The 23,630-nt window shown below is 45.6% G+C and overlaps 1 protein-coding gene and 1 pseudogene across 5 annotated transcripts in view; both read left to right on the forward strand.

Moving 5' to 3' along the window:
- Positions 1-23,630, forward strand: part of DIXDC1 (DIX domain containing 1) — a 73,243-nt gene that overhangs the window by 26,932 nt on the left and 22,681 nt on the right. For 3 of the 5 annotated variants that reach the window (XM_060304036.1, XM_060304037.1, XM_030836851.3), the window contains 8 exons: positions 3,023-3,152; positions 8,772-8,897; positions 10,828-11,059; positions 11,947-12,054; positions 17,420-17,532; positions 18,923-19,071; positions 21,744-21,833; positions 23,576-23,629. In XM_060304036.1, coding sequence (XP_060160019.1) covers positions 3,023-3,152; positions 8,772-8,897; positions 10,828-11,059; positions 11,947-12,054; positions 17,420-17,532; positions 18,923-19,071; positions 21,744-21,833; positions 23,576-23,629 — 1,002 coding nt within the window. Of the gene's footprint in view, positions 1-3,022; positions 3,153-8,771; positions 8,898-10,827; positions 11,060-11,946; positions 12,055-13,987; positions 14,805-17,419; positions 17,533-18,922; positions 19,072-21,743; positions 21,834-23,575; position 23,630 lie in introns of those variants that run through there. The other 2 variants (XM_030836860.3, XM_030836876.3) reach the window with 2 other exon arrangements.
- LOC115842202 (Krueppel-like factor 17) lies at positions 5,672-6,820 on the forward strand (annotated as a pseudogene).

The raw sequence follows: 23,630 nt of genomic DNA on the forward strand, positions 1-23,630 counted from the left end.
TTACTGGAAGACCAGAGCTGTGATTAATGTGCATGAACATTACTGTTTGGAGCCTCAAAGTAGTTTTGCATCAGAGACAACTTACTTTTATTCATTGACCAAAAGAAGGCTATGGTTACTTAAGTAAAATCGTCTTGGCCTGATGATGAAAAATACTTGTTCTTGTCTGCCCTTGCATAATTAACTTTTACAATCATTTTAAGTCTTGGCCTGATGAAATGTGACAAATGATTCACTGATTCAAACAGATATTTGTTGAGCACCTGTTACTCTGAGTCCAACAATCTTGAACTCTTACAACTTCCTGCATAGAGCGTAGTTCAGACCTGAGCTCCTTTTGAGCTCACTGTCCCCTCTGCCTCCTCTCCTCCTTCAGGAACCCCTCCACCGCCGAGCATGGGCTTCAGGTTGGGCTAATACTCTCTTAGCACCTTGTACACACCTGTCATAGTGCTTGTCTCTACCAGCCTGCAAGCTTCTCTTCCTCTCCCTCTCTTCTCGTATTTTTCCTGCAAACTTCTCGAAGGCATAACGCTCTTTGTAGCCCCATAGCAGAACAGTGCCTGCACTCAACTTGTTGAATGGATTGCTTGACACAGGACATCCTCAAGGAGATCGGAGTCTGAGGTGTGTGGGAGGGTCAGGGAAGGCTTCCTGGAAAAGGTGATGCTTGAGCTGAGATTTAAGAGGAGATGGCAAGCAGGGGGAGGTAGCGTGGCTGGAAAACATGGTGCATTTGGGGGACTGCACATGGTTTGGCTGAACTGAAACATGGGGGGCAAAAGTGGGGGAAGGGAGTGAGTGAAGCTGGAGAAGAGGTAAGGGCCAGCACATGACAGACTTAAATGCAGCTAAGCAGATTGGGTTTTATCTTGAGGATAATGAGAAGCCAGTGAAGGATTTTAAGCAGGAATGTGTGGAGGGTGGGTTGGGGGTGAGATTTGATACAGAGAGTTGTACATAAGCCTGGTAATCTGACCCAGCTGTTACCCATAATGCCTTTCTGGCCTGGAGCATAGTGGTTTGCTATGGAAGTGCCCTTTGCCTGGCCTGCCTCACAAGTGTTTTGGCTGTACAGTGGGAGCAGACCTGGACAGGAGTCTGGCCCATGTTAAGGCAGAAGGTGCAGCCGCCTCTATTCTGCAGAGTGAGTTGAATAGCAAGAGGCCCTTGGTAAATGCTTGGACCATCTTTACTGGGTTTCCTTACCAGGTCTGCCAGGTCCTAGCTATGGGGACATTAGAGAAGTTGCATAATTTCTCTGAACCTCATCCATAGAATGGAGATGATACCGACCCTTCAGTGCTTTTGTGAGAACTGAATTAGATAATGATAATGAAAATAATAATGACCATTTAGTAAGCATCAACTGTGTGGCAGGCTGTGTTCCAGGTACATTATTAACTCATTAAAACATATATAGGGGCTTCCCTGGTGGAGCAGTGGTTAAGAATCCACTTGCCAATGCAGGGGGCACGGGTTCAAGCCCTGGTCTGGGAAGATCCCACATGCCGCGGAGCAGCTAAGCCCGTGTGCCACAACTACTGAGCCTGTGCTCTAGAGCCTGCGAGCCACGACTTCTGAGCCCACGTGCTGCAACTACTGAAGCCCGAGTGCCTAGAGCCCGTGCTCTGCAACAGCAGAAACCACCGCAATGAGAAGCCCGTGCCCACCACAACTAGAGAAAGCCCACGTGCAGCAACGAAGGCTCAACGCAGCCAAAAATAAAATAAGTAAATAAGTAAATTTATTTTAAAAAACATATATAAAACATCAAAAATAGTGTTTAGTTCATGGTAGGTACTCAGTAAATATCAGATTCCTCCCCCTACCTCCTGCTGATCATTGCACTTCCTATAGTTTGTCCGTAGCTGATAGATTATTGCCTTAGCACTACCTTCCAAAGGACTTTATTTATTCCCACAAATCGACATAGAGAAAGAAAATAGTGAAGATTTCATTTAAGCCCAGGAAGCAGCCAGTGAGTAATTTCCAACATCATTTCATTAAGGAAGTACTTGGGGCTTAGAAATCAACTGTACTTTAACCAAATTATAGTTTAATACTGTTAGCCTTTGAACTTAATTTTTAGGTTCAGGGTCTTGGGCTTCTACAGAAATCAGACAGGACTGCTGCCTGTACTGACATTGTTCATGTGCTATTTTGATATTTAGTGCCCATCTTCAGACCAGATAATCAGAATAAACACCTGAATGCAAGCTGTGTTTAAAATGGAATATGTAAGGTTGTCTAAGTGTTGGGATGAGTTATGTGTCCAACCTGAGTCTGACGGGTTTCTGATGGTACTGGACCATAGCTTTGTCTGAAAAATGAAACCTCCCTCCATCTGCAGCCCCAGTCTTCAGGAACACTGCTTGTCATAGCCTTTCTTTTTCTTTCTTTGTGCAGGTTTCAGGTAACTAGATCCTCTTTGACAATATAAAGCATGGATTAAAACTAGCTCCGTAGCAATCCCAGGATTATAGGCTCAGGAGAATAAACCTTGGATTGGGTTCAGTTAAGCCTCATTGTAAAGAAATCAGCTATGGGAGAGGCATTTCTGAGCTTGGTTTCTGTTGATTCCTGGTTCCCCAAGATCAGTTCTTAGGAGTGTCACAGTTCATTGTGCATACAGGACATGAGTGATTGTTCCTGAGAAGCATAATGGGTTGCTGGCAGCAGTGGTTACACTTGAAAACTGGCTGTGGTTCTGGCCCAGCCTTTATCCCTGGTTGACAGCAAAACTCAAGGAAAGCAGGAGTCATAGTCACTGAAACACTCATCTGCGTACCTGTGTCCACACTGCCACCCAAGTCAGAGGTTAGCTTATCCCTGGAGACTAGCATAAAACTAGAGAATTTTAGAACATACTCCATGTCTGACCATCTTTCTTTCTTTCCTTAAAACCTCCTCCTCCCTCTGGATATAGACTGCCCAATCTCAAATGCTGCCTTAGAGGGTGCAGGGTAGAGGATAAGAGTAATATGCAACTATTCCCTTATTTCCACCTTTCATTTTCCAGCAACAGCTGCAGGCATATGTGGCCTGGGTGAACGCACAGCTGAAGAAGAGGCCAACAGTGAAGCCTGTGCAGGACCTGCGACAGGATCTCCGGGATGGGGTGATCCTGGCGTATCTCATCGAGATTGTAGGTCAGTTGGCCCTGGACTCCAATGTTAGCGTAAACCAGAACATGACCTCTTTTATCCTCCATATACCCTTCAGAGCAGATTGCTCCTTCTTTAAAATAAATGGAAATGGGACTTCCCTGGTGGTCCAGTGGTTAAGAGTCTGAGCTTCCACTGCACGAGGCACAGGTTCGATCCCTGGTCGGGGAACTAAGATCCCGCATACTGCGGCCAAAAAAAATTTTTTAAATAAATGAATAAAATAAATGGAAATGGAAGTAGAGAAGACTTAAGATACTCGCCCAAGGTTACTTTATTTATTTATCGTCAATAAGCACTGTGTTGCAGGTGCCGTGTTAAGCTTTGGGAGTATGATGATGGGCACAGTCTAGGCTCTCAAGAGTCTCCCAATCTATTTGGAAAGACTGGAAAGTGAAGTCACTTCCATTAATGTACTTAGTATTCTGATGGGGCAAGTACAGATAGGAGCACATGGGGGACACCCAACCCAGTCTTAGGGGTTGAGGGATGGCTTGCCAGAAGATTTGATGTCTAGACTGAGGCTGGAAAAGGAAGCGGTAGCCAGGCAAAAAGAAGGTGTGTTAGCAGCAAAAGGACCCCTCTATGGTATTCACTACCATGATGCTTCCCAAGAGACCTTGTTTTCTTGAAAACTGGAGTTGTTGCCGGTCATTCTTATTAGATGGTATCATAACCTTATTTCCATAGCATTTGTCTGTAGCTCTGTTATTATTTCTCTCACCAAAAGGTAATTATTTACTATCTATTTCTCCTGTATAGACTGAGCTCTTTAAGAGCAGGTACAGTATAATTTTTTTTCTGTTTCTACAACCCCTAACCAAGTGCCAGACACATAGTAGGTACTCAAACGTTCATTGTCATGTAAGTCAGCTTACCTTGCCTAGAGTCTTTGAGGGATGTGGGGTTTGCAAGTGGTATGTAAGAAGTCAGGTTTGCAACAGACAGCCTGTCCATGAATACCTCATTCAGACAGCTCATGGATTCATTAGAGTATTCACTTATGGTTGTAATAACCATGGTAATAGTAATAGCAGCTGCTATTTATTGAACACCATCTCATTTAATTTCATTTGATCATCAACCTTTGAGAAACATAATAGCCCCATTTTCAGGAAACAAACTTAAAAGAGAATTTATAAAAATATGTAAATTCATTGAGTACTTTATATATTATATATATATGTATATGTATATACCAAGCATTGTGCTAAGCATGCTACTTTGATGGGCTTATGATATAGATATGATGTAAGTACTATTTCACCCATTTTATAGGATTTAGAAAGGTTAAGCAACTTTACAACGTCACTTAACTGTAAGTGGCAAAGCAGAGATACAAACCTAGATCTGCTTTAATTCCAAAGCTCATTTTAAAATGAGCTCATTTAATTCTTCATTCATTTGAATAGATTATACTGGAAATGTAATCAGTTAGAAAATCCAGACAACACAAGAGGATATAAAGTCGAAAGCCATTTTTCCACCTCTGTCCCCCTGCCAGCTACCTGCTCTTTCTGGAGGCAACCAGTGTTAGCAGTTTCTTGCTTTTTTTTTCCCAGAGATATTCTATGCACATACAAGCAATATGAATACGTATTCTCGTTTACCCCAAACCCAGGTTCTTAAATGCTGCGTTCTGTTGTGACTTGGCTATATAGAAAAATTCACAGAATTCACTGCCTTATTTCCCATTCTTTCTTTAGCCAGCCTTCACTGGGCTTTTGATCCCACTACTCCCCCGAAACTGCTCTCCTCAAGGTCACAACCTCTGCCTTGTCAAATCCAGTGACCAGGCCTCAGTCCTCGCTGTATTCAACTTAGCAGAACCTGACAGTGGATCACTCCCTCCTCCTCCAAACACCTTCTCCCCTTGGACGCCAGGACCCTGTGGTTTCGAGTTTTCCTCCTTCCTCACTGGCCTCTCCTGTTAGCTTTGCTGGCTATCTCCTCCTTCCTGACCTCTAAATGTTGAAGTTCTCCTTAGAGGCTTAGACCTTAGTCCTTATATATTCTCTATCCCTAAGTGAGCTCTTCCCAAATTTGTATCTTTAGCCCTAAGCTTTTCATTGAGTTCTAGACATGAATATCAACTTCCTGTAACGTCTCTGCTTGGATGTCTAAAATGCAGCTCTCAGGAATTCCCTGGTGGTCCAGTGGTTAGGACTCGGCGCTTTCACTGATGAGGGCCTGGGTTCAATCTCTGGTTGGGCCAAAAGAAAAAACTGCAGCTCTCTTCATGTGTCATAATCAGAGTTTTTTCTTCTCCCCGCTGATCCCTCTATCCTCCGAGATTCTTCATCTAACACATCACAGTACCATTCACCCAGCTGTTAAAGCAGAACATTTAGAAGTTGTCTTTTATTATTCTCTTTTCCTCATATATCATATCCAGTCCTTCACATGTGCTGTGCGCTTTATATTAAAAATGTACCCAGGAGCTTTGCTCAGGTGTGGGTCTGGACCCTTGTGTAGTCTCAATGTGCAACCGATCCCAGGTTAAGATGGAGCAGGGAGCCAAGGGCCTGAGCCGGTGGCATGTGGCTCTGCACCAGTTCACAGAGGAGACTGAGAAGTCACTGTCTATCTTGGACATGTCTTCATCTCCTGGAGGCAGTGGAGTGCACACCTCTCGGAACCATGGCCCATCAGGTTTTCAACATGTCCGTCAGTGCACAGAACTGGATAGGATCCCCTTGGTCTCTGCTGAGGCACCCAGGCAGAATGCTGGTGAAATGGGACCACAGTTCTGTATGTTGCTGCCTGACCACGGTGTGAGCCCCCAAGTGACTTTCACTCCTTCCCAGATGATTTACTCAGGGAATGTCTCCTTCCCAGCCAGGAATGATGATTTTCCAGGGGCCCCAAGCAATGCCCTTAGGAGAGCCCAGTATTCCAGGGGCCACGACCTTTGGTGGGAATCTAAGAATGCCCCCCAATGGGCCGCCAGTCTCACCTGCCAGTGGAATCCCAATGATGTCCCACATCAGAATGCGAACAATGCCTTATTCTGGCTTCCCAACAGTAACTTCTAACAGAGACCCTTTAACACGTAAAACATTATTGTATACAACCGTGCCTCCCACTGAGGCCCAGGCAATGCTCCCCTCTTTGGCTCAGATGTTTCAGTCTAGAAACCCCACAACTTAGGGATGCCCCCAGCTGGATCCCATTATTGCTGGCTTTGGAATCCCAGGGCTCTTTTGTGAGCCAGCCAGTCTCCCAGGAAGACCCCTTCCTACCTAAGTAGTCTTTACCTGCTCCACGGAGAGCAGAGCAGTATTCTGGGGCTCAGGAAAGGGCTCCCAGGAGGAGATCCCCAGATTCAAGGCCTTAACCGCTGCAACTGAGAGAACTGTGAAAAAGCTAAGGGCTCCCACCTCGTGAGTCACCAACGCAAACACACAGGTGAAAGGCCCTGTAAATGCATGTGGGAAGCCTGTACTTGGTCCTTCTTCCGATCTGATGAACTTGGAAGACATACTCGGATACACACCAAATACCGACCCCATAAATGTGACCAGTGCAGCTGACAATTCATGAGATCTGACCATCTCAGACAGCACCAAAGGGCTCATATGCGGGTGCCAACATCCCCAGACCCACTGGCTGACAGTGGATGTATGGCTGGTTCTCCTGCTCCTGGTCTTTAGGTCAATCTACTCTTCCCCTCATTTTGACCTTTCCGCCCAGATCCTGCCTGCCTCTGACCAGCTAGTCTCTTTGGTAGGTGTAGGCTTTGATGAAGACAGAAAGATTATGAGGCAGTGTTGAAGCCCATGTGAGCTCTGGATCTAGTCAGAGCTCAAAAACTGTCTTGGATGTCCTCACATCTCTGGGACCACCTACTTTTGTGCCAAGTTCAGCCACATGGGAAGATGGAGCAAAGTAGAGATTGGGAGCTTTATAAAAAGCTCTTTATCTTACATCATTCCCAGCTTGAAACCCTTTAGCGACTCTCCTTTGCCTGCTGCATAAAATCCAACTTCCTTATCTTGGTCTTTGACAGTTTCCAGAGCCAGTTTCCAGAGCCAAGACTATGTTCAAATCCTGAATTTACCACTTACTAGCTATGTGACCTTGGGAAAGGTCTTTGATCATTATGCCAGGTTCCCTCTTCTGGTAAAAGAAAAACACTGTTGGACTGTCATGAACACATCTTATGTACAAAACCAGATTCTCTCCGGCACTCACCAGCCGCATACCCAGAGTTTGTCTCCTCCCATCATTTCCAGACTTGGATGGAATGACCCCACAGGACATGGGATCTGGTATCTCAAGTAGCCACTAGCAACCCAGGAATGTGGAAGAGTTAGTGCTCCTGGGATAACATTTGACTAATGGGAGATGGGAGAAATCCAGGGGATAAATTCCCCCTTCTTCCCTCCCTTCCCTGAACTGGTGCAAGATACCATTTCTCCCGCTGGGGAGACCTCCCAAGTAGCCAGTGGACACAGCTTTTGTGCCTCTTCGAGGCTTGTCATGGAGCAGACTCCACCCGCTATCACCTGGCATTACCTCCTGTTCTTCCTTGTGTTGAGTCCCTTTTCTTACTCTCAGTGCCCTGTAATCACCCATATAAACATTGGTACTTTAAAAAATTAATTAATTAAAAATTAAAAAAAAATGTACCCAGTATCTGACTTCTCACCTGTCAGCTTCTTCCCAAACCATCATTATCTCTCGCTTGATTGTTTTCACTTTCCTTTTAGCTAATCTCCCTATTTCCTCTTCACATAATCTATGTCCACACAGAGTCAACTTTTAAAAACATAAATCAGATCATGTAACTCCCTTACCTCAAACCCTCTGTTGGCTGTCCATTACACATAGAATAAAATTCAAGGTCTTTGCTCTTTTCCTCTGGTCCCTAAAGCTCCACATGGCCTGGCCTTGCTTACCTCTCCACCTTACCCTAGGACTCGACTCCTTGCTCTCTCCACTCCAGCCCTATGGTCTTGTTGCTGTTCCTCAGATAAGCTGAGCTCATTCCCACCTTGGGGTTGGGATCTGTGCATTCTCAGCCTGGAATGCTTCCTCCGCAAATCTTAACCTCTCTTACTTTATTCAAGCCTCTGCCCAAATGTGTTATCAGAGAGACCGTGATCACTCTTCTCTGTCTTTCCTCATAGTACTTATCACTACCTGAAATTATATTGAAGATTTATTTGTTACCTTGGTCATCTGTCATCCCTACAGATATAAACTCTACGATGGAAGGAAAGATGAAGTCCTGGTCATTGCTGTTTCTCTGGTGCTTAGAATAGGGCCTGGCACACAGTGCATATTGTGCTGAATATTTGTGGAATGAATATTCATGAATATTTGTGGAATGAATATTCATGAATATTTGTTGAATGAAAAAATGTATGCACAGCAACTTCACAGGCCCCTGGGAATAAATTTGAAAATTTGAAGGCCCCGCAAAAGACTTTCATTTTCCTATTCCCCATCCAAATTACAAACACCAAGGCCTAACTCACTTGCATATTTATAGATAATCTTAGTGTTTACATCAAATATTCTCTTTCTCTGTGTCTGGCTACTATGAAACTGTGATAGTACTGCTCCCCATAACTTCAAATATTTTCTTTATCCTAACAGCAGGAGAAAAGCTGAGTGGTGTACAGCTGAGTCCCAGTAACCAGCAGGAGATGAAAAATAATGTGGAGAAAGTGTTACAGTTTGTAGCCTCCAAAAAGATTCGTATGCACCAGACTTCAGCTAAAGGTCAGTGCTTCATCCTGTCCGTGGTGGGTGAGTACACTCATCTTTACCTGGTGACTGTCACCCTCAGAAGAACTACCTGTTATGTAGCTGAGCGTTCCGAGTAGACTCGAGTAGGGTTAGGCCCACGACCTCGTATCATTTTTCCATAAAGAAAGTTATCCTCTTGGGACAGAGCGATTATCAAAATCCAAGTGCTTTGGAAACCGCGGTGAAGATAGAAGTTCTCTATTCATTTTAACTGAGTAAAGTTTTGCTTGAGTGTGTGTAGGAAGATTAACAGAAAAGAAATTATAAAATTGTGATTATTAATTTTAGAATGTCTTGTTTAAGCTATCAAAAATGAAGATAGATTATGTTTTTTGAGTTTTTTGAGCCACATGGCCAGAAGAGGACACCTCTCATTCCAGTTTGAGCCCAGGCTTCAGGGAAGAAATGGTGTAGGTGTCCTCAGAAGGCACAGGCTCCCAGGTCCTCTCACTGCTTCTGTAGAACTGATTATAATCTGGTTCTGTTTCAGCTTCAGTTTCTGGGCCTGATTGCCTGTGGCTCTAATGAGAATGGGGGGCAGGAGGGAGCCCTCCTTTCGTGTGTTATTAGTGTTCTCTGTGTTGGGCTCATTCATGCGGGGCAGATACTGTCCATTGAGAGTGCCTGTAGAAGGTATCAATCAATCCTTTTGGAAGCCTTGCATATTTAAAAGGCTATGAAACTAAAACATAGAATTTTACCTATTTCCTTATGTTAACCAGACCTATTATATTTTTTTCTGCCTGCATTGCTCTTTTTTTTCTAGGACAAAATTTAGAATGCCATAATATCTCAGATCTGGTCCCCATGAGGAGTGGGCTTGGGGATCTGGCCCATTAAAGTCGGCTATTTTGAGGGAACACTGCCGTTCAGGACATCATTGTCATTTACCTGGAGAAGTGCAACAGCTTCCTAATTAGTCCCACTGCATCCATTTCTGTCCCCCTCCCCTCTGCTCTCCACACTGCAGCCAGAATGATCTTTCTAAGAGTATATATGCTCATGCCATTCCTCTGCATCTGAGGGCCCTTAGGAGAAAATCCAGAGTCCTTCCTCTGGCTCACCATGCCCTTTCTGACCTCACCTCCTGTTCATCCTCCTCCATCTTTCACCCTCTCCCCCTGAACTCTGAGCTCTGGCTATGCTGAGCTGCTTTCTATTCCTCTTCCACAGCGTGTGCCATAGAAATATAACGTGAGTCTCATACATGACTTGAATGTGTCTAATAGCCACGGTTAAAAAAAAAGAAAACGAAATGGTTGAAAATAATTTTAATAATATATTTTACTTAACCCAACATATCCAAAATATTATCAGCTCAACATATGATCAATGTAAAACACTATTAATGAGACATTTTACATTCTATTTTTTGTACTAAGTCTCATGAGATTTTTCATTGTGTTTCTGTGTGTGTGCTAGGTTAGTACTAGCACGTTTCAGCTCAGACTACAGCTACCTTTTAAGTGCTCAATAGCCACATGTGGCTAGTGGCTCCCATACTGGAGGGCGCAGTTCGGGTGGGTCTTGCTGTCTCACCTCTAGACCTTCATGCCTGCTGTTCCCTCTTCTTGGAATACTCTTTTCCTTCCCTTCCCTCATCTGATAAACCATTATTGGTCAGTCACGTCTCAGTTTAGAACTCACTTCCTAAGGGAATCCCTCCCAGAGCCCTCTAGACTAGACAAGATGCTTCTTCTCTGAGCTCCCAGAGAACCCTGTACTTCTCCTCTCATACGTTATTGTACGTTATTGTAATTGCTTTCAAATACTCTGTCTCCCTGTTGAACACAGAGAGCTTGATTGCCTTGCTTACCTGCTCACTAGCAAATACGTAGTAACTGAAGGAGTCCTCAGCTCTCTGCCTCTCTCTTAGGACCTCTCGGTCTGTTCCGATCCTCAGATATCGTGGAAGGCAACCTGAAGTCTATCATGAGGCTGGTCCTGGCCTTGGCAGCTCATTTCAAACCGGGCTCCAGCAGGACAGTGAACCAAGGACAGGACGCCAGAGCCCCTCTGCAGAGTCACCAGCCACACTGTGCCACTGCTGTGGCCCAGGGAGCAGCTGCCGCCCTAGCTGATGTGTGTCACGACATGTCACGGTCAGGGCGGGATGTCTTTCGATACAGACAGAGGTAAGGATGGAAATCTGGGGATGGGAACTCAACCCACTCTGATATTTCTTCCCTTAAATGATATAGTGCAGTAAAGGGAAATACCACCTACACAGCCCACATTGCAGAAAAGAGCATGGAATGGAGGTTGGAGAGGGCACTCCAAAAGAGAAAAAAGGCCCTCTCTTTTAGAGATGTTTATTTTGCCTTTAGTAGAAAGTAAAGGAATCGTATATGTAATTTTTTGCTTTGGTGTGCAAAGTTTTGTTTTATTTTATTTTTTAAAATATTCATGTATTTATTTATTTGGCTGCATCTGGTCTTAGTTGCAGCATCTTTTAGTTGTGGCACGCGGACTCTTGGTCGCAGCCCGCAGGCTTCTCCCTAGTTGTGGCATGCAGGCTCTAGAACGCATGGACTTAGTTGCCTCGCAGCATGTGTGATCTTAGTTCCCTGACCAGGGATTGAACCCATGTCCCCTGCCTTGGAAGGTGGATTCTTAACCACTGGACCACCAGGGAAGTACCCAGAGTTTTAAATATATGCCTTTGGCACAGTGTGTTTTCTGCACTGGGAGATATATGTGGCAGCAACATCCCGATTCATCCCTGAGTCTTCCCCTGGAGTGTATCCTAAAGGGCGGGCTGTCCTAGAGAGTCATGGCAGGAAATGCTTTGTGGGTGTGCATCTGCTGAGAGGGAACACGACTCTGAGGTGTTGCAGAGATTGGTGAAATTACTGGTTTTTTGTATCTACCTTTCTTACTAGGTTTCAAGTGTCCTTAAGGCAGGGGCTTTGCCTTATTCATCTTTTTTCCCATAATGCTCCCAAAGTGGTGTCTATCAGTACTTGTTGGGTTGACCTGAAGGACTGACACCTTCTCCTTTGCTGGTGCCCTCTGCCTTTAGGAACAGCAGCGTGGATGAGGAGATTGGGAATCCATGCTGGAGCGTGCGAGCCCTGGTGCAGCAGTATGAAGGGCAGCAAAGGTCCCCATCCGAGTCCAGCTGCTCCAGGTAACTGTGGCCTCAGATTCTTCACCACTACAGTCCTCCCTAAGAGCTGAATTGTGGGGATTCTCAGGGTTGTCAGCTTCAGGTAGTAATGCAACAGGCAATAAGGCACTGAAGCCCTTTCTCTTTCCTTCAGTTTATGTTTGGCTTTAAAGGGGTAGCCCTCAGCACGGTCTGTGGTTTTGTGCTGACAGGAGGGTAGGCTGGGATGCTTGTGAATTTCCTACATATCAGTGCCAGTGCTTTGCTGTGTCCACATGGGGGCATGACTGGGACTTGCTAGGGCCCAGCCCGATGGTTCTGATATTTGCATATCAGCTGCCAGTGTTTGTGAGAGCCAGTTCCATTGCACTGCCTTTGTGCCTGAGTCTGACTCTTAAGTTATGGCCTGAGAAGGCTGTATAAAGCTCATAGCAAGAGAAAATGAACAGAGTTGTCTTAGAGCCTTTAGAATGTTCCCACCTTTCATTTACAGGGCTGGGAATTGTGGCCGATTAGTACACATTTGAGTGGGCTAACAATGTGTGTGACTCTAGCTGAAAAATGTTGTCTATATCCCTTAGAGCCAAATGCAGCGACCAAAACAGGACACAGTGCTCTAATAAAAGCCTGATCAATGCCAAGTATAGTGGCAGAAAAAGATTATTTTCCTGGCTCATGTAAATCATGCTCCTATAAACACATCCCCAGGTCATGTTAGCTTATTTACTAACTTCATTTCATTGCTGAATCATATTTAATTTATGCTCTTATAACCTTTTCTCTCTTACCTCAACCCAGGATTAGTCTGTTATAGTTAAGCCTAATTGTTCTTTGTCTAATATGTATTTTATGTGTTTGTTTCCTTCCTCCTATTTCTTTTCCTAATAAAATTCCATCTTAGTTTGATGGACTATTTTCTAATTTGCTGAGGTCACATGGAATTCTTTCCATCATTTTAATATACTGGTAACCTTGCTCGACTTTAATTTTCATATTTAATAGTTGTGTTTTTTTATTTTTAAAATTCACATGACATTAAATTAGCCATTAATCATTTTAAAGTGTACAATTCAGTGGTATGTAGTACCTTCATTAATATTGTGCAACCATCACTTCTATCCAGTCCAAAGAGATTTTCATCACCCTAAAAGGAAACCTTGTACCCATTAAGCAATAGATGTGCTTTTACTGAGAATCTAAACCATTCCTTCCTTGCTTGCTGCTTGGGCTATCACTTGGTACAGAATCAAAGGATATTTCATTGTATAATGAGATCTGTTGCTTCCTGCATGGCTTCAGGCCTTTTACTTTTCTGTGCCTGATAGTGCTTGCCAGAGTTAGAGAAAAAAAGAGTCTGGATTTTTTCCTGAGAGCACCTGCTTTCCTCCTGTCTGGCAGAACTCAGACTGGGAGCAGGGGTATGAGACCTTGTGAATTAGGGGCCATTGGAAATCAGGCTCCAGTGGGTCGACAGTGACAGTTTTCTAGGCGAGGGGTCAAAGAATAGTTTGCTTTCCTCTTTCTCTCCTTCCTGATTTGGTCGTTTTCTTCTAAGCCAACCTCTCACTCACTTCTTTGGGATCCTCAGGCAGCACGCTGGGACCCAGAAGGCTCTGGCACATTCTGCCCCCCTCCCCCCCTGCCACCCCCCCCCTCAGGGGGAGTCCACCTAATGTCTAAGTGATCCATGAAGGCCAGGAGGTCCCTGGTATGTGATTCAGAACGGGGAGTGGTCCAGAAGGTAGGAAAGACAGGCCCTTATGTCCCATCCCCTCCCCCTGCTCCTTGAGAGACATCCTGGCAAAGCCCTGCCCGACTGCCCGCCTGTTGCTTCGTAGACCTGTAGACCTCGGGCCAGCCTCTCACCATATCCAAGCAAAACGATCCTTAGCTGGGAAAAAAGAACACATGAAACGCCCGAGGGGAGGATGCGGGAGACAGGCGTTGGGCGGGTTTCCGGGGGAGCCCCCTCCCACAAGGAGCCGCGTTAGACCCACCCCGACCTCCGTGCCCACGAAGGCAGGGTTCAGAGAGGAGAAGGCACCGCTATCAGTTCTGGGCTTCTCCAGAGCGGGACCACAGACCCCTCCCTCTGCCGACCGGCGGCCTCTCCGGTGCCTCGCCAGGGGCTCCCGCTGGGCCCCGCAGCCCCGCCCCGCTCTGCCTCGAGCTCAGTCGGCCGGCCGAGCGCCAGCCTGGTTCCGAGCCCGGCGCTGCCTGCCCGCAAGTGACAGCCTGGGAAGCGGGGGAGGGCGTCGGGAGGGTGGGACCGGGGAGGCGGTGCGGAGCTGGGATCGCCGCCTGCCGCCCGACCGGGACTCGACCGCGCAGCCGGAGCTGCGGGCAGCCTTTCTCCGGTGGGTTGGAGATGGGTTGAAATGCCTGCGCCCGGGGGCACGCCCGGAGCCGCGCGGCCGCGGAGACCACGATGCCGCTGCCGGGGACCCGCAGCCTGCGAGGGGAGGCGGCTTCCGCCGAGGCTGGGCTGCTGCAGTGTCTGAGCTGCTGGGACAGCGCGCCTCAGAACCGGGAGCATCCCCGTCCCTGGGGCCGAGACGCCTGCTTCTCTGTCCTCCCTCCTCCCTCTCGGGACCGGGGCGAGCGGCTCTGGTAGTTGGCCTGCCCGCGGAGTCGTTCTTCGGGCCTCAGCGCGGGGAGACATGCCCGAATTGGAGAGCGCTGTGACTTTCAGCCTCCCACTTCACCCCGGGAAGCCGACTTGCTGAAGCCGGAGCCACGAGGGGGACCATGGGAGGGACGCAAGTCAAATGGTGAGGTGAAGCCACTTTGGCTTTGGAGGTGGGGGGCATGGGTGGCAGCAGGGCCAGGACTGGAGGATGCTGTTAGCCAGAGACAGGCGGGGATCGGTGGGGGCGCTATATTGGGGAGAACAGGCTGCTGGCCTGGGATTATCACTGTAAAATACAGTGGATTTAGGAAGCTGCAACCAGCATAGGGGAAGGAGTGGACCTTGACCCTGTCTGGTCTCTACAGAAGGAAGCACTTCAGGACGGAACAGAACTCATATTGCCCAGCACCCGTTTTTTTAAAAAAAATTGATTTGACTCTAATTTGAAGGTAGCTTTTCTGGGAGATTGTTTGTCTGATAAGATTGGAGAGATGTTAGACCTGTGGGAATTAATATTGTAATCACTTGTTCCTTGACAGGATTATGATGGCAAGTAGGAAATTACTTGTTTATAAAATAGGGTTTTAAAGCTAATCAGGGAGAGCCTACATCATATAATTAATTAGCATTAAAATACTTTTGTCTGACTTGAGGCAGAGGATTTAGTGTACCATCCTCATCCGTGAGGTTCGTCTCGGCGAGGCGGCAAGATGCCTGCTCTGACACGTGCCTCAGGATTTTTCTTCCTCAGATCCTTTACCTTTTGACTTGGCCAGTTAGTTTAATGGTTTTACCTCTCCGTGGCCTCACACACTGGCAGCCCCAATTCAAGAAAGAGAAATGTTGTTTTCCTTTGGCTGCTCTGCCACTCCCCCAGTGGGGTTGGATATGCAGACATCCGCCTCTTTCTGCCCTTATATGGGAGACAGCTCACTTAGGAGGGAGCCAGTGGAGCTGAGCATGCGTCTCTGCTTTTAGGAAAGCATTTTTCCGCCTGCATCCTAGGTTCACACCACCCCGCCCCCGCCCCCCTTCGTCTCACACATACCCACATTTAGTGGTCCAGCTAAATGCAGGCAAGGGAACATGTCAGCCATAACACCTTGTCAGCTGAGAAAGTGTTGTCTTATCATCTCTCAAAGAGGAGCAGCTGGTGCAGACCTCTTTCTGCACTTGGACCCCCATTTCTATAAGAAGGTGGATGCTGAGGCCTGAAGTGTCATAAATCTGTTCTTCTTATGAATGACATAGTACCCTTAGACTAATGCTTTTCCAGCAGCTAATGCATGTTGGCCTGGAAGTCAGATTGCCTAAGTGGTGAAAGATGGATAAGAGAGTTCTGTAAAGCAATTACCTTTTCTGAATACCACTTCTTGCCTCTCTCCACCCATCTTGCCTGTTTGGGTTGTAGATCTATAGATATGATTAAGTGACTTTTTTTAATTTGAAGAAGCAAAAAACTAATTTTTTTTCTGTGGTTCTAATAAGGATGAGGGTGTGTTACTGGTTGAGGTCATTCCCACCAAAGCCCAAAACTCTGGACAACGAGGAGGTTGAGACACTAGTCCTCAGGCTGCTTCAGAGATTTTTGAAATTTCTTGCTAACTCCAGTGTGCTTGGCTCTTATTTTTAGTGGTTTCTAGGAAGATGAAATGTTAACTCCTGATCGTGGCTGGGAGGATTAGCCTGGGAGACTTCAGGGGCACATTAAGTGGGTCAATGAATCCAAGACACTTTCACTGTTGTCTGAGTGATGGATTTGGAAAGAATTCCTGAGAGGGGGCTGGGTCTGCAGACCCCACAACCCCTGAGATTGTTTCAGTGCTGATGTTCTCAAGGTGTGGTGCAAAGAAAGATGGCTCTTCAGATGGAAGCATCAGCCACATTCCCATCGTGTCCTGTAGATTTGCTTCTGGGGATTTAAAATTCTGCTTCCCTAAAAATGCAAACAGTTCCTTCCAAGGCTAGTAGTTATACTAGAATTTAAGAATTGTTGCAAGGTTTCTGATGACAATTTGAAAATAGTGTGGCAGAGATATGAATAACTCCTTGATGGCAGTAAATCAAGTAAACCTTTACCATCCCCTAGCAGGTCTTTTCCCCTTTTGACGTATCATCCTTTTCTGTATCATGTCCTAGCTTTGTTGATATGTCACTGCTCCTTTGCCCAGCCTGGCACTGTCCGCACTCCAGCAGTTTCTCCCCTCTGAGGCACCCTCCACACCATCCCCTACTTTGGGATCAGCCCAGAGCTGATCTGCCGTGATTACTCTGCTGGTATTGCATGTGTCAGTGAAAGATCAACGTATTGGAAATAGATTTTCCTTCCAGCTCCCAAAGCTACTAAAACACATACTACATCAGCCCCTGAACTTGGGCCCAGGGATGATGGTGGAGGAGGTGGTGGTTAAGTAAAAAACAAAAACAAAAAGCCAAACCAAACAAAATTAGAGTTCTTTAAAATGCTAGATTATCCATCCTTCTGGTAAATCTCTTCTCAGTGAGCTAGGCTTAAAGGCAGCCTTGTTGTGGAAAAGACTTCCTGGGACTGGGTCATTCATTCATTCAATATTCATTTCATTCATTTAACAAGCTCATCATTCATTCAACAAACATTTGTTCTTGCTGTGGGCCAGGCACTGTGTCAGGCAGTAGGAGTTAGATGAATAAGAACACGTTTCTGGGATAAATTAGGAAAGCTGGCTTCTAAACAACGGTTCGCAGTAATTGTTTCTCTTTCTTTTCCTTTGGTCACAGCCTGACTTCCCCCAGTCCTATCCACAGTGCAAAGAGCGACTCTATTATAACCCAGTTGGAGGAGAAGGCAGATTTTGTGATTATTCCCTCTGAAGGAATAGAGAACAAAACAGGTACTATTTCTCAGCCTGCCTGGGTTGGCTCAAGGAACAGCTTCAAGAGTCTGGGGGTCCTGACTGTCTCCTTGGCCTTCTCCCTCCATATTCTGTGCATGCAGGGTCCACTCTAGAGAGCTCTAATGCTTTGTAGCCAGTGAATGTTGTATCCTCTCATAGATTGTCACTTCTGATGTCCTAGCTGTCAAATATCCTGCAGCCGTGTAGACAGGCTGTTCATTAGCTGGCTGCCTATGAGTTAGGAGATGACTTTGAAACAGGCAGAAGCCTACTCAAGTTAACAGTTTTTATTATTTCTGAGTTATGCAAATAACTTCAGTGCTTCTCTAACTTAAATTGGGGCCAGGAATATATAGTAGGAGGTGAGGCATCTGTGAGAACATACAGCACAGAGCAGGTCTGCATCATGTTTGGTATAAAGGCTAAAGAAAGGACCACAGAGTTCCCTTTGTGTAGACTTCTTCCTCTGTCTCAGTCGATCTTTTTCTTACATTAAACAGAGAGGAAAGCATGGAAGAAGCAAAGCACAAGACTTAGAGTTTTATTTGCCTGTAAGGAGTATAATGAAACTGAAGCCCTCTGAAGGAAAACTGGAATTAAATTCTTCCTTATTCCATTTCCCATCTAGCCCTGGTGTTAGTACTAAAAAGTCAGTCTTGTTCCTGAGTCAGAAATTCCTGGCACCCTGGGGAGGGAGAGGGAGGCCTTTACAGAGTGCTGGCTCTGAACCAGCTACCATGGGCCCTGCACATAGGTTACCTCATTTAGTCGCACAACAACCCAGAGGGATTATACTTATCATATTCATTCTTATGAATGAAATCAGAGCAAAGAGACTGTAAAGATAGGGAAATAAAACCAGAGAGAGAGATGAAACACTTTGTACAAGTATGGTTTGTTTCCTTTGTGACTCACACAATGTTATACGTGAAAGGGGTTCAGTCATAACAGAACGGTCAAAGGAATTTGAGTTGAGGTCTTCCCTCTGAAGCTCCAGAGCAACCAACAGGAATTTTGTTTTCATTGCCTCTGACAGCTTCCCCCTTTGTAGCTGGCAGGATCAAGCTCTAGGAATGCCAATTCTAGAGAATTAAGAGTAAAATCTGTCCCATACCAAGATTCCCAGGGAGCCTTATTGCTTCCTGAAGGTTTGAAAGAGGGTGGATCTCCCCAACAGAATAAGCGTCACTCCCGTGAGCCTGGAGTCAGTCAATGGCCAGTTCCTTCTGTCTCACAACCCCACCTGGTGGAGAGTCCAGTCTGTGCCGTGAGAGAAGGTTCAGCAGGCAGGTGACCTGGCCCCGTGAACACGCAGGTCTGTAACTGCTTTCTGCCTGCAGCTCAGTTTTCTTCAACATGAACTGTACTCCCTCCTTTCCTCTTGTAGAGGAGACAGACTCTCCATTGTCCCGGGACTGGAGACCAGGCAGCCCCCGGCCCTATCTGGAGACTTCATGGGAAGAACAGCTGTTGGAACAACAAGAACATTTGGAAAAAGAAATGGAGGAAGCCAAGAAAATGATATCAGGATTACAGGTAGCTCTTTCCCTCGTAGTTTGTCTTTGGTGCACCAATTTTTTCCTTTTTTTTTTCTTGGCGGGGCTGCATGGCTTGTGGGATCTTAGTTCCCCGACCAGGAATTGAACCCCGGCCATGGCAGTGAAAGCACCAAATCCTAACTGCTGGACCACCAGGGAATTCCCACACCGATTGTTTATTATTTTTAAGTCACTAGGATCAGCTGAAAGTAAACTGACTCAGTTATGTATGAGGTCAGAATTGGGGAGTTTACATAGAGGGAGTAGTGCAGGAAGAGCAGAAAATCCCTTACAAGTGAGTATGCTTAAATGGGCCTCACGGACTCTTGCTGACAGCACAGCTGTTAGGAGTTCTGCAAGCATGGGAGCCATATCCACCATTACCAAACATCTACTCTGGCTCTCTGCTTTGTGGGTGGGTTTCTCCCCTGTCTGCAGCCACAGACCTGCAATGGCAGCTTTCACCGAAGAATGGCATTGTGAAGAGTCAGGATTTTCTCCTAGGAATTCACCATCAGGAAGGCTGTAAATGCCAGTAATGCTGCAGGTCTCTGCCTGGTCTAGCTAAGGGATTTAGCTCACTCTTAGTGCATTTGTAAGTGGTCGCCAAGGCATAATGATCAGGTAGAAGAGCAACAAAGCCCTTCAGTTTTTCCTATACCTTCTGTGCCAGCAAGTCTCCCCCAGAGGCCAACTGACCCACTTGACTTAGTTCCTACCCTGAATGACCCCCCTCAATCCTCCGTCTTTGTGTGTCTGTCCGTGTTTGGGGGAGCCCTTATAGTGTTCTGATGACCCTGAAATTGCCTAGGAATATTCCTTTCTGTTTGTGCTGGGAACTGCACTGCTTCTGAATTGTCAAATATTTATGGACACGTAAACAAAGCCCACATTATGTGAGTGGCTCTGGCAGCCTGCAGGCGGTGGAGGGCGTACTCCCAGCCAGCCAGCAACAGGGTGGGGACACAAAGCGTTCCTAAAGAAAAAGGGAGATTCGTGCAGTGGTAACATAATTTGCATAATGTATGCCCCAGGAACCGAGAGGGGTTGGAGGAACGTTTACTGCCTAAACATTCCCAAGGAGGTTGTTGCTCTTCCCTCATTTGCTCTGTATTTTTAAATGTCTGCCTTTTAGTTCCCTTCTCTGTCCCTCCAATAAGGAATGGTTTAGTTAATGGAATGGTTTTTTTGTGCTGTCCTTTAATAGGAAGGATTAAAGCATGGAGACTTTTGGGATTGTACTCAACCAGGTTTTTCCCAGGATAATTTCATTGTATGAACATAGATATCCATCAATTTGGTTTTCAGTTTGGTTTGCATTTTTCAATCTGGGAGAAATCCCATAGCGGATTAGACAGAAAAAGAAGAGAATCAACAGGCAGAAAGTCAGCATCCTAATATTCCCTGCAAACAGAGGAGTTTTAATTCACAGCCGCAGGATCACAATGAGAATTCAGTTCCATTACAGAATACAATGGGGCTCACAGCATCCACTGGGCTTCTTAACTCTTTCAGTGATGAACAAGTTGCATACTGAGCCACGTCCAGGATTTCTGACTTTTTAGTGTACGTTATTAGAGCTGGGTGAACACTTTGACCCTAGAGTCCGTATTTCTGTAGTGTCGTTCTCCCCAGGTCCCTGCCACAACTCCATGGGATAACCAAATTCATTTGCTTGGCTAAAACTGTATTATTAATTAGTACTTGGTAGACTTGGTAGTGGCTGGATCTTAAAATGATTTTATATACCAACATTTATGATGTAATTTATGTTATATTTATTGAAACAAGGTTTAACCTCTGTATCTCTTCTCTTTGGACTGGATTGAGAAAAAAATCTTGATACAAAATGGTGCTAGATTTTTAAATCTTTCACTGAGCCCGTAGGTCTTGTACCTACCTGCAGGGGTAGATCCAAGTTTTGGGGGTCCTAAAGCATACCATTTGCGGGGGGGCTTCTTTAAGAATTAAGATTACAGATTATGACTACAATGTTAGCTATAGGACCCTGGGAGGGGCAGGACTGGGAAGGCGCCCTGAGGTTTGAGCTTCCTTAGCCTCAGGGTAAATCTGCATCACCCGACACCCCACAGCCAATATTCTAATGAAAACAAAGCCTGGTGTGAAGCCTTGAAATAAATACGGACACCTTTCCGCAAATACGTTTTCCTTCTTATTCTATCCAGGTTGCCCTAGGGAGCAAAAATGAAGAATTTTTAAATGAAACAAGAATCAAACAAACCCAAGTCCAAGCTCTAAATGTATTCCAAATAATTCCTTATAATAAACTTTTCTATGCCAGGATAATTCTACACTGTTTCTAGTTCACTTTCCAGCTGGTAAAATTCAGTTTAAACAGCTCTGGTTTGAAATGTCACTTTTGAAAGGAAAGTTTATTTTTAGAATTTTTTTCTGGGGCCAAGGAGCCTTGGAGCAGAGGATTCAGGTGTATCCAGAGAGGTGAAAGAGGCCTGGAGCACCGGCCGGACAAAAGCACTCCAGACAGATTCAGGATGAGCAGTTGGAGGTATCTAAGGGTCCACAGTTACCAGGGAGATTTCTAGAGGAAGCCCAGTTGTAGTTTCATTTTGGGTTGAGCTTACCAAGGCCAACTCTAGACTCCATCATCTGATGGGAGTTAAGTTTCTTTCTGCCTTTGTGGTTGTCCAGGCCTTACTGCTCAGTGGATCCTTACCCGAAGATGAACAGGAGAGGCCCTTGGCCCTCTGTGAACCAGGAGTCAATCCCGAGGAACAATTGGTGAGCTCCTTCTTTTGTGACTGGACACTGAATAATCTGCTTTGAGTGTTTGATTTATTTTTAGCATTGGACACTCATCTGTGCCCTCTTAAAATGCTCCCTTCCCTGACTTCCACTATTCTGGTTTTCCTCATATATGTTTGACTACTACTTCCTTTCTCCCACAAATATTTATTGTGTGCTGACTATGTCCCAGACACTGTTTCAAAGAGCCAGAGACACCTGAAGGACAGATCAGACCTCAGGCCCTCTCCTTGTGGAGTCTACATTCAGGTCCCTGTCGACTGATAAAAAATGCACAACCTAAAAGTCAAGGCTTATGTGTCATTCGGTGATGACTTAAGGACAAAACTGAGGACTTAAGCCCAGGACACAGCATCTCAGATAACTCTGAGAGACTGCTCCGAAAAGGAAGGGGGGAAGCCAGGATATATAGGAGTTTTTGCAACAAAAACAGGTAGTCAGAACATCAAAAGATTACTCTTAATAAAAGAAAACCAGGTATTTCAAGGAATTTCGTGCTTTTCTATGTATGGGAAGATGCAAGAGTCTGGGCTCACTGAAGTCGTTCCTTTGAAGTGCACCTCAGCTATCTGGGGCCAGGATCCTGTGCTTTCTCATCCTGAGTCTCCTCAGAGGTGGTTGCAGCAGTTGACTGCTAGAGGCGGGCATTCTTTGTGTCCACCCTGAATTCTCTCAGGGCTCACCGCCCAGGCCGTTGTCCTGCGGTGCCTTGATGGCTGTCTTTATTGACTTGGCAGGTGGCATTCTTAGTTCACATCCCCTTTGAAGCTTCTCTTTTTCTGCCTGTGCCTTAAATGTTGCTGCTCCTCAGGGTTCCACTCTGGGCCCTCTTCTATCTTGTCCATTCACCTAGGTAATACCTGCTGCCATGGCTTCACTTGCTTCCCACCTGTCTCATATGTTGCCTCTCAAATATTTATTTCTAGCCTAGCTCTCTCCATGGAGTTCTACATTTATAAATGTAACATGCACCTGCCTGTTGATTATCTCCACTATGTGCCCCATAAGCATCTCAATTTCAATGAGTCCTAAATTAAATACCTTTCTCTTCCTTCTCTCCCCATCCCCTAAACTACTTGTCTTTTAGGTTTCTGTTCTTTATCGCTATCCATCTACCCAAATACGCCAAACAAATCTGAATCTCGTCCTAGAATCCTTTGCGGCCCTTCCCTCTATATCCAGTTAGCCACCAAGTTTTTCAGTATACTTTTTAAATATCTTCATCCAGTTTTCTCCATCCTCACAGCTACTACTTTAATTTCAGGCCTCCATCCAGTATTCTGGTGGCCTTCTAACTGTTTTTCCTGATTCCTGTCCTGTCCTCCTCTAATTCATTTTCCATAAGACAGCAAGAATAATTTGACTTCAAAGCAGATTTTATTTTGTCATCCCTTTGCCTAAAACTTTTCATCAGTTCCCCATTGCCCTTCATCATCCTGCTCCGTTTTCCTCTCGAGCCCCATCTCTTGTCATTTCTCTTTCCACTTGCCCAGCCCCTGCACACAACACACACATATTCATTCTAAACTTTATCCACATTCATCTACTCGCACCACCCCTGCCATATGCATCACTGGAGGGCAGGGACTGTTTCCTGTTCTTTGCAGCCACTGTACAGGGCTAGCATCTAGTAACTGCTCAATAAATAGTTGTTGAATGAATGCCCTCTGAATTTTACAGCATAGGTACATAACCATCTCTTTTTGCCTTACATTCAGATTATAATCCAAAGTCGTCTGGATCAGAGTATGGAGGAGAATCAGGACCTAAAGG

The sequence above is a fragment of the Globicephala melas genome, chromosome 8, assembly GCF_963455315.2.
Source record: "Globicephala melas chromosome 8, mGloMel1.2, whole genome shotgun sequence".
Lineage (NCBI taxonomy): Eukaryota > Metazoa > Chordata > Mammalia > Artiodactyla > Delphinidae > Globicephala > Globicephala melas.